The sequence below is a fragment of the Dendrobium catenatum genome, unplaced genomic scaffold, assembly GCF_001605985.2.
Source record: "Dendrobium catenatum unplaced genomic scaffold, ASM160598v2 fragScaff_scaffold_3, whole genome shotgun sequence".
In the NCBI taxonomy this organism is placed as follows: domain Eukaryota; kingdom Viridiplantae; phylum Streptophyta; class Magnoliopsida; order Asparagales; family Orchidaceae; genus Dendrobium; species Dendrobium catenatum.
Genome location: NW_021318465.1, coordinates 301,948 through 313,280, shown reverse-complemented (window position 1 = coordinate 313,280; position 11,333 = coordinate 301,948). Strand labels below are relative to the sequence as shown.

General features: G+C 32.1%; 1 protein-coding gene across 1 annotated transcript; it reads right to left on the bottom strand.

The window, feature by feature from the left end:
• Nucleotides 1-371: 371 nt before the first annotated feature.
• LOC110093448 lies at nucleotides 372-1,428 on the bottom strand. Its single transcript, XM_020818343.2, has 4 exons — nucleotides 1,243-1,428; nucleotides 1,069-1,138; nucleotides 858-994; nucleotides 372-679 (listed from the first exon to the last, which is right to left on the bottom strand). The coding sequence occupies exons 1-4, from the start codon at nucleotides 1,373-1,375 to the stop codon at nucleotides 372-374; spliced, it is 648 nt and encodes a 215-aa protein (XP_020674002.2). The 5' UTR covers nucleotides 1,376-1,428.
• Between the last annotated feature and the right edge of the window lie 9,905 nt (nucleotides 1,429-11,333).

The window sequence follows — 11,333 nt, the reverse complement described above, 5'->3', positions numbered from 1 at the left end:
ATGAATTTTAATTAATTTGATTTTTTTTAATATTAAAATAATGTTAAGATATTTATGATATTCAAATTGGAAAATATTCTAATGAAAATTTGATTATAAATTTTAAATTCATTAAAATTATTTTAAAATTAGTATCATATAAAATTTGATTAATTATATATATTATAGTTTTTTCAAAGAAATTTAATAATTTTAAAATTCATATTAATTGATTTAGTCATACTTTTAAGAAATTATAAGTATAGCACTACATTTTATTAATTATAAAATAAATTAAATATTATTAACATTTTAACCCAAAAAACAAATTAAAAGTTTTTTCATCAAAATAATGTTATTTGATTTGAAAAATTCAACTAAAAAATATTTGTTCACCTCTTATTATTATCGACATTGGCGTTTTGTTGAAGTCGCAGTGGCGACCTAATGGAACCTGCAGACTTTGTCAAACCGCCGTGGACTCCACCCCTGCCGCCGGCGAGCAGGGTGCTGTCGACAGTGTCGACCGCTTTGCACGTGAGAAAGTTACGGAACACGTGCGACGGCTTTCGTGGATAGCTCTGCCGGCCGGCGTCTCCCGCCGGTGATATTTTCCTTTGTTCCATCTCCTCCACTTCCTCATCCGGCAACAAGCCGTCTTCCACATACGGTTGCTCATTTTTCGGCAAGGTCTTTATTTCTGCGATCGATTAGGGGAGAAACTGGGAGTGAAAATTTATTATTTGTCTTGTGTAAATGAAATGAAATAAAGTTTAAATAAATTATGAATTAAGTTTCAACCATTTTTTACATTATCTTTCAGACAAAATCTGATCTTCCAAAAATAATAGCACTAGGGTTTAGGGGGCCTAGGTTACCGGGAGAGGGGAAGGGACCTGATTTAGATTCAGCGCCAGGGAGAAGAGACCCCAACAGAACATACTCCGAATCGGATATCGTAGTGAGGAGATCGTCATCCTTCAAATCCTGCCATACCAATGCCTTCTTATATCGCCTGTAATCGATCAAATAGTTCAATTAGCCTGTTCAGTCTCAAAGTGAAATCAATGAGAGATAGAGAGAGATTACCTCTGATAGGACCAAGCGAATGAGTCCGGCATCTCTTTTCCCCTCAATTCCGACAGCCATCTCTTGACATCTGAAGTTCTGGTTACAATTAGCCATGGAAGGCGTTCTAGAGCAGTGGATGGATCGCATAGAAAGAGAGAAAGAAAAGGGGGGATGGGAAGATTGGATTTTTACCGCGAAGGTGGATGCCGGAGTGGCAGACATGGTGGACGCGTATTAGATGAGGGTGTTCGATCTGGCCGTCGCGATTTAGGAAGTAAATGATGTTGGCTCGTCTTGCCTCTGTGCTCCTCTCGGAAAACTCCATTACTCGCTCCCTCTGCCTTCTCTTCCTCTGGTCTTGGCTTCTCTTCTCTTCGCTTCATAATTTCTTTTGGTCTATTGTCTTATAAAATTTGATTGGTTGTTATTATTGTTCTTATTATTTTTTTTGGAGGTTTACATACATACCACATTATTTTATGGCATTTACATATATAATACCCAAAATATTTATATTACATGCATACCAACTATAGAACAAATTTGGGTGCATAGAATGAAATATTAAAGTTTATAAGATGCTATTAATGAAAGAAATGAATTATAGGAGTGATTTATTTGATATTAAACTTGTATATGGATGGTAGACATATAATATTAATATTTTGGATGTTAGATATGTAAATAGCATGAAATAAAGTGGTATGCATGTAAATTTTCATATTTTGTTTTTATGTTTACCTCGCCTCTGCAGCCATACATATAGCTATGTGAGTTTAGTGCATGTGAGTTCAATTAGGGCTGTCAAAATCGATTTCGGGTTGGATTTGGGTCGAACCCGAATTTGATTTGACACTTTTTAATTTGATCCGAACCCAACCCGTTTTTGCAAACAGGTTGGTTTTTCGGATCCGAACCCGACCCACTTTAGGTCTGAGTCAATTAAAACCCAACCCGCTTTTTTATATTTTACTAAAATATTTTAATTTAATTTAATTTATTTAAACATAAATCGAATTAAGGTTAGATTTACTTCAATCAATTTAAAATAAATCAAGCTTAATTCAATTTGAGTAACATGATTTATTATTTTTTTGAAAATAATATTTACTTATTTCATAACAATCTTCTAAACCTTCTTAAATCAATTAAAAACATGTCAAACCGGGTTGATTTCGAATTTTCGGGTCAACCAGAACTCGACTCGATTTGACAAACGGCTCTAGATCTCTAACCCGAATCCGACCTGAATTCTTGTTTTCAAGTCGTGTCAAATATTGACACCTATAAGTTCAACCCTCTCATGATTATAAGCTATTAAGCTATTGAAATAAATAAACTAAAGATGTATGGATATTTGAACTCCTTTTAGAATTTTTAATAGATATGAAATTGATAATTATTGATAATAAATAATCCAACAAATGTACATATGATCTAATAACTTAGGCTATGTTTGGACCATTTTTCTTATTGTTTTTTTTATAATAATTTTTTTTTACAAAAATTCTTCTTTATCGTATAACAAGCTCTGTTTGTTAACTTTGAAATTGATAATTATTGATAATAAATAATCCAACAAATGTACATATGATCTAATAACTTAGGCTATGTTTGGACCATTTTTCTTATTGTTTTTTTTATAATATTTTTTTAAATAAATTTTTTTACTAAAATTCTTCTTTATCGATCATAAATAAACACAATACAATAGTGAGGAAGCTTATATTCTCCCTAATCCCACTATATTTAGACAGTTGGCATAGAGCCTAAATCATTTGATTATTACTTGACCTAATATTTGTTCTGTACTTTAGCAAGTATATCACTTATGGGCTGTTTGGTTGTCTAAATTAAGAGTGTAAAGTAAAATAATTACATGTATTTATTAAATTTGATTGTTTGGTCAATTTTGAGTGGAACAAAAGGAAATCATCGGATGAATTATGAGTGTATTACAGGGGTTGTTTTGCGGGAATTAGAAACCCGCTCAATACGAGCGGGTTATAAATTCATCGGAAGAAAACTTCATCAGTCGTGCTGTTCGGCTTCAGTGCACGAGAGGCTTCTTCGGCTCCTTTGTTCTTGTTCGATTTCGCTCCGGCAAGCAGCTCCAGAGAGACTGATCGGGAGGCAGAGTATCTGATTGACCAAATATTTCTTAATGTAAAATCCCTGTTGTTTATTTAATTATTCAATATTTTTTAGGGTCTTTGAGCCATGATTTGTTCTTTGCAATCAGATAATCTCTTTATTTGTGGTATATTTTTATTTTTTTTTTATTTTTTTAATCTTTATTTGTGGTATATAGGGATGCGAATTGGGCCGAATGTCCTAATAAAAGACGATCGATCAAAGGCTCTATTTGATCCCATAAAAGAGTAAAACTGAGCCTTCCTTCACAAATTCTATAGAGAGAGAATATCGTATAACAAGCTCTGTTCGTTAACTTATTTCATTATTTGCATTGATGAGCTTTGTGAGCTTTGTGTTGGATTGAAGCGATGAGAGAGGAAAAAATAGTCAGCATCATATGGTGAATGGCTCTAACTTACTTATCATTGATTTTTTTTTCTTTGAAAATATTTAGGTCAATTAAGTCATATTCATATCAGATATTAGGGGGTATCAATATTTGACTTGACCTGAAACCCTGATCCGAACCCGACTCAAAAATTTCGGGTATGGATCTAGGTTAACGATTTCGACCCGTTTGTAAAACCTGGTCGGGTTCAAGCTTGGCAACCCGAAATCAACCCGATTTGACACATTTTTATTTGATTTAGGAGGATTTTAGAAGATAGTTATGAAATAAGTAAATGAATTTTTCAAAAAATAATAAATAATGTTGCCCAAACTGAATTAAGCTTAGTTTATTTTAAATTAATTGAAGTAAATCTTACATTAATTCAATTTAGGTTTAAATAAATTGAATTAAATAAAAATATTTTAATAAAGCATACCCGAAGCGGGTCGTTTGCGGGTTGACCAAGACCCATAGCGGGTCTGGTTCGAGTCCGAATAATTAACTCGTTTGCAAAAACTGATTGGGTTCGGGTCGGGTAAAATGTGCTGGGTCAGATTCGGGTTTGACCCGAACCCGACCAGAAAACCAGTTTTGACAACCCTATCAAATACGTAAACTTCGAACTTGAGACCTCTTCGTTGATAGCCAAAATTCTCAACCAACAGATCAAAATGATCAGCTGCTTTACTTGCGGATGATGCGCTTTGGCCTTTGGGTAGGTCAAAGTCATATGATCACAGAAGAAAAATAAATAGTGAACATCACATAATTTAATCTGTGGTGTTTCAAAAAAGCTCAACTCGATGCCTCAATTAAAATTTAAAAAATGAAATTAAAGCTTAATCCACCATCTTATATGAACCTAAATATTATCCCTACTCAGCACAAAGTGCCCTAAGGTATGATTTTGGGTTAATAGTTTATTTATTAATTATTTTATCTTTTTCATTATCAAGCTAAGATTTTCACTAATTTAACTTAAGTCAACAATTAGAGCACTTAAGATAAAATAATCGCATTATTAGAGATCATATAACAAATTAGAGATAAAAAATAATAATAATTTAACACTTAGACTTCGTTTGGTTTTTTAGAACTTTTATAAAAAAACAGCTTTAAGAAATATTGGTTCAGAAAATGGAGTTTTCTAACGAAAAAGTATATATAAAAAACTTTCTCGAAACAACAAAAAAAAGAAACAAATTGAGTTATCGGAACTTGATTTGACGAACCAAATAGTAAAGAAGAAATGAATTTGTCGTTTTAAAATGGAATAAGCACCAAAACTTCCAATCAAACGAAGCCTTAAGTGGTGCTTAAGTGCGTTTAAACACTAACCAAATAATTAAATGGCCGAGAGATCATATGCGTTTCAACTCTCAAAGACCAAAAAAAGAAAATAAATTACGTTTTTTGAACTTCCTTTATTTCACTATTATAAATAAAACTTATGTTTTGTTTGAAATTTTTTTTTATTGCTTCTTAAAACGGAGTTTTAATTAAAAAATTAAAATTTAAAAAGCTGTTTCAAACAAAACCTAAGTTTTTAGTTATCTTATGATCTATTTTGGATAGCTTTTTTGCAGCTTTGCATTTCAAGTTGTAGCTACAAATTCGTTTGGCTATTATTCTCTTATAGTTTTCTCTTATGAAATTTTTCAATAATATGAAGCTTTTTTTTTTACTATCAAAATTGTTAATATATGGTGACTTTAAGAAGATTGTTGTTCGATTTTTTTTTTAAATATAATTTTAATATCTATGTCAGTTTTTAATAAAATTATTTTTCTCACAACAAAACTTTGTAATAACCCCTACAAAATGCTACATTCGTCCTAAATAGACCCTTAATGTATCGATATTCTAAACCGAACATATAAGAACGTTAGGGGATTCGTCTTATCCCTTAATTGAAAATTATTTGATTTTCCTATCCTTTAAACCCGACATTTGGAAGAAATATAAGAAAGAAGGGATCTAAAAGACAAAATAGAGACAATTAAATAAATTAATGGCCCTTTTTTTTGTATTTTTCCCTTCAACCACTTCTCCCTCAAACCATCAGTCTATGTTCAAATTTGAAGAATTTTAAGGCAAGAAAATATACAAATGTTTGAAGTATTCAAAGTCAATTGTAGTAGATTCATAATAAGACAACAAATTATATTTATTTGGACAAAATTTATGAGATGATAAAGACACCGAAGACCTTTTAAGCAACCAATAATACTAACTAAAACTTTATAAGATAATAAAAAAATGGTCTCAAACAAGCTTTCATCAAATGCTAAGAAATGAAGAGAAGTTTGTAATGAACTCTCCTTTCTCACTTACACTTGCAACAGTAAGCGTATATATATAGTGAAAACAGCAAAAGTTTGCCGAACAAACCCTTCTTCCAATTGTGAGAATAAGAGAAGGTTAACAAACTTTAAAAAACACACATACACAATATTATAATAGCGGTTTAAACCACTACAAAACAAGCGCAAGCCTATATTTATCTTGCCGGTCACAAAACTATTGTGAACTATCTTTGCAGTGGGCACCAAATACAACGACCTTGCAATGGTTTTAGAACAGCTGTAAGCAATTTTATGGTGGTTTGAAATGCCGCGAAAACCGTGTTCACAGGCAGTGCATCATAAGATCTTATGATAGTATATTGGTGTTGGTGTGCTTATTAGGCCCTGGTAAATTGATGATCATTTTTCGGAGCGTTAATTTATCTCTTAGCTGAAGAAACTTATAATTATTAGCTAGACTTTTAGTGAGGATGTTTGCTATTTGAACTTGTTTTGGATTTGATGCAGTCACAAATAAAATGATTATCAATTTTAATGTGTTTAGTTTTAGTAAAAAATTGGGTTGTTTGCAAGCTTTAATTGTTTAGTTTTAGTGAAAAAATGGGTTATAAATATATATGGTTCTATAAATATTAAGAAATATTGTATTACCACAGTTACCTTTTTTGTTTTTCATATAACTAGAAATTTTAATTAAAATAATTTATGCATATTATGATCATCAACTAAATTTGTTGCCTACATTTGACTTGTATTCAAAAAGATCATAAATGAGAAGAAAAAGAACAAAGCTTTCAACCTCATTAACAAGCTACGATTTCCTTTGAGATAGCTTTCTTTCTGCTTTGCTTTACATTATAAACAAGCGCAAGCCTATATTTACCTTACATTACAATTACAATTTTCGTTTGGCCACTGTCACTTTTTCGCTGCCTTCAAAAAAAATTTATACTATGAAGCTACTTTTTGCAATATTTTTAAAAAGCTACTTTCCATACAACTATTTTACAAAAAAATATAAAAGTTATCACAAACAAAGCTTAAATCTCACATATATTTGAGTTTATCATAAATAAAATATGCCAAATTGAGCTCCAAAGCATTCATATTGACCTCATTTATAGTTTTACTCATAAAATGTTATAAGTTCTCCAGATGGTGTGATAAATCTAAAGCCTAATTTGATTGAATACTTATTTTTCTCATTTTTCAACTGCCAAAACTAGTTGTACTTAAGCAAATTCTGATAAAGAGATCCATTTTTTCCCTGCAAACAACATAAGCTTATTATGAGAGATAAAATAAGGAAGCCTAACCAAATGAGGCGATGTCCCTGAAGGAAAATGCAATACTATCAAAAGTTTCCATGAAAGTCTTAATGTCTGGTGGGAAAAACCTTAAAGAATTTGTGCAGTAAAGACAAAGAAATATTAAATAAACTAATTGGGTGTAGACTAATAAATAAAAGGGAAAGAACACATGTTTTTTGCATGAAACTTCTATGATCATCTTCTACCTATAATTTCAGTTCAACTAAAGTTCTTGACTTCGATCTATCTTCTCCATTTTGACTTGTTTACAGTCTTTCATCTTATTTTCTTTCTCTGCTTCATCAGAATTGAATATTCTTCTCTCATGTAGTATCTCCATCTTGGCTTATTTGTGGTCTTTTGCTATTATCTTCTTTCTCTGAATCATCAGATATATACTGATTGTCCTTCCCTCATGCAATATCTCTTTCTTTAACATTGTTGTTGGATGATTTTGATGATCTTTATATTCTTCGGCTTTCTTAACCCTTTTTTTTCAGTCTATGATGTTCTATAGGGTTTTTATATCTTAAGAAAATTCTATAAGATGGTGGTGAGACCTACAATGTTTTTATGGTGCAAAATGTTGGCCATTAAAAGAGAAGCATAATACTAAGTTAACTGTTACAGAGATAAGGATGCTCAGGTGGATGAGTGATTTACCCTTAGAGACAAGATACAAAATGAACATAAGCGTGGAAAGGTTGAAGTAGCCCCAATGGAAGATAAGATTAGAGAGAGTCATCTTAGATGATTTGGTCACGTAAAACGACGACCTTCCGATGGGCCAGTTAGGAAAGTAGAGGTATTAGATTTGACTTATATTAAGAAAGGTAGAGGTAGACCTAAAAAGACTTGGTTATAAAATATTAGAAATGATCTCTCTTTATTTGATTTTTAACAGGAAACAATGGAGAAAAAAGATTCATGTAGCCGACTCCACGTAGTGGGACAAAGGCTTGATGTTTTTGTTGTCTTTCTGTATCACTAATTTTGATTGTTGAGAATGAATGAACGTGGCTCCCAACTTCCCAATAACAATATAGATCAATCTTAAAAAGAAATAATGAGGCATCAATCAACTAAGGTTTCGTCTGTGATAGTTTTTTTACTACTTTTAAAATAGCGGCTTTCTCGTACAAAAAACTTTAGTTCAAGAAATTTTTGAACGTGAAAACTACTTTAGAAAGCAGTAAGAAAGTTATCTCAAACAAACCCTAAAACACACAAATGTCAAATTCAACTTCTTTAAAATGTCAAAAGAAGTGGACAAAAAATCAACATGTTGCAGAAGTTAGTCGTTTCTCCCTGCATAATAGATAAATTAACAAAATCTTGGAACCAATTTAATAATATATCAAAGTGAAGCAAAAGAAGATGTTCTACAGGAGTCCAACAAACATGATCAAGATGCTTATGATTGTCAAACAGGCCATCTACTCTACTCTGAAAGATATGGAGATAACTTAAAATTTCTATATAAATTTTATAAATTTGTTACCTACCACACTTTACCTAATATATGTTATATATCATCATATATTAACTCCTACAAATTTGTAATCTATCACTCTCTATATAATGGTCCTAACCTCCAAGTATGGGGATAAAGTTTTCTATCTAACTTCTACAGTCAGCAACAAATTAGAATAAGCGATCAACAAAATAAATAAAGAAGCAATTAGTGACTTTGTATGAAGCTTTGAGTTTTTTTAACCTTTTTTTCAATAAAAGCATGCATCTTCCAGCTTATTTAGATTCCTAGCATAGGCTTCGTATGGGACGACTTTTTTACTATTTTTTAAAACAACTTTCTACGACAAAAATTTACAAAAGCATGCATCTTCCGGCTTATACAGATTCGTAGTATATGCTTCGTTAATTTTTGTAGTAGAAAGCTGCTTTAAAGAGCAGTAAGCAAGCCGTCCCAAACAAAGCCATAATCTTAGATTACAAACTCTATAATTTCGACTTAATTTGAGATAACTTTCTTTATATTTTCTAAAACGGCTTTTTAAAAAATTTATACTAAAAAGTTATTTTAGAAAGCAATGAAAAAACTGTCACAAATGAAACCTTATTCACAACTCTACTTTTCTTTTCTATATGTCAAGTTGATATATTATCGAACTAATCCATTTAAGTATTTGGAAATGCAATTAACAGTCTTCCTATATTTTCTTCAAGAATGAAAAAATCTTACTTACTTCCAATGCCATATATATATGATATGGTACAAAGCATAATAGATATGAAACTACAAGTGTGCGTTTGGGCGAATTATTGCGTCCCGTCACCGGATGTCCGGACATCCAATCTGGTGAAGCCACGTCACCCAAATACACTGGGTCTCGGTGCATTTTGGTGACGTGGCGACACCGTATTGATGTCCGGATTCAATAATTTGCCGTGCGTTTGGGACAACTTTTTCATTATTTTTTTTAGACTATTGTTTTATTGTTGCTTTTCATAAAATTTTTGTGGGAAGCTATTTTTTATAATGACATTTACTAGAATGTAGTAAATATGAAAAACCTGTCATGTCATATATTTTCTTAAAATATTTATAATAATTTTGAAAAATTAAGGTTTCGTTTGAGATTGCTCCAAAAATTTTTGTGGTAGAAAGCTTTTGTAGAAATCAGTAAGAAAACTATTTCGAACGAAGCCTTAATTTATCCACAATAACTTTAAAATTATCTTTATAAGAAATTGTAGCAGCTTCAAAAATACCTTGTATGCTGCACTAGAGTATTACATGTATCGTAGTATTTGTACACTAACAATCTTCCTTATTTGAAGACGCACAACAAAAAATCTAAGAACCTGTCATATATGCTTAACCGTAACAAGCTTTTCTCATGGTCTCTTATAAAATCAATCCCAATACTTCTTTTAGAACCAGTTTTTATCAAGTAGAGCACCGCGCGCTAACTCACACTTTTCATTCTTTCTTCTAATCAGATCCACTATAAAAAAAATAGGACTGTCGTAGCACAAATTTGGACTTTTTCTGCGGTTTTATCCACCACAAATTTTCTACACCTACCATGATTGTAATGCGCTGCAACGATATTCCGTGGTTGTTTCAGGACCGGCGGGATAGAAATTAAGAAGTCCTGAATTTTGTAGTGAAAGGAGGGATTTGGTGGCGGTTTTCAAACTGCCCCAAATAACTGCTACGAAACATACTTTTTTCTTTTTGTAGTGAGAGCCAAATTTTAGCAAAATCCTGGTCATTAAAGATTTGTTTATATTGATAAAATATGAAGGGAATGGAATGAAATCACAATAATTAATTGGTTATATGAATCTGCAGCATTATTAGGTTCGGACACCGGACCTAGCTCTACATCCGGAGGCCAATAACATGTCGCAACGTGCTCTTACTCTTTACTGCGCGGCCCGACGACCCGACCCGGAACCCAGTACTGCTATGTTCGGGTATTGCTATGTATTGCTCAGTAGTGCTAGGTATTGCTAGGTATTGCTTGACAGTAACTAGAAATACCACTCTGTCAAGACCAATACCTAGCAATATCGAGCAATACCTAGCAAAACCGGGGTATTGCTCGGTATTATTAGGTATTGGTCTTGACAGAATGGTATTTCTCATTATTGCAGAGCAATATCGAGCAATACCCCGGTATGCACAAATCAGCCAATACATAGCGATCCCGAGTCCGGTCCGAGCCGGGTCGTCGGGCCGCGCGGTAATGAGTAAGAACACGTGACACCATTAATTTTACTGACATCCAAACGTAGAGCTACGTCAGGACACCAGACCTAATAAAAATTTGTTGATTTGAGCTATCCGTCACTTTTCTTCTTCATGTCCGTCGGCTCAAATTCCCAGCATTCAAATGCTGCCTAAGAGTTCAAATATATGTATGTAAAGAGCTATTAGCAGTTAAATTTTTGTATGGATGCTTCAGATTAAAATAAGTCACTAAAAAGGCTTAATATATTGCAAATATATACTACATACAATATGCTGCATAAGTTGTTTTTAATAAAAGATTGATAATATAATATATTTTCATAAGTTCATATCACCTTAGTTTTTTTTATTTAATAATGTATAAATTATTTAATTCATAATTTATTTTCTTCCCAATTTCACTCTTAGTGGGATTGAGT

Bases quoted from the DNA above. Each gene is read 5' to 3' on its own strand.
- LOC110093448 (XM_020818343.2), bottom strand. From the start codon at position 1,375: ATGGAGTTTTCCGAGAGGAGCACAGAGGCAAGACGAGCCAACATCATT. The intron at 1,139-1,242 runs GTAAAAATCCAA...CCAGAACTTCAG, and splicing joins CTCCGGCATCCACCTTCGCG to ATGTCAAGAGATGGCTGTCG. The intron at 995-1,068 runs GTAATCTCTCTC...GATCGATTACAG, and splicing joins TTCGCTTGGTCCTATCAGAG to GCGATATAAGAAGGCATTGG.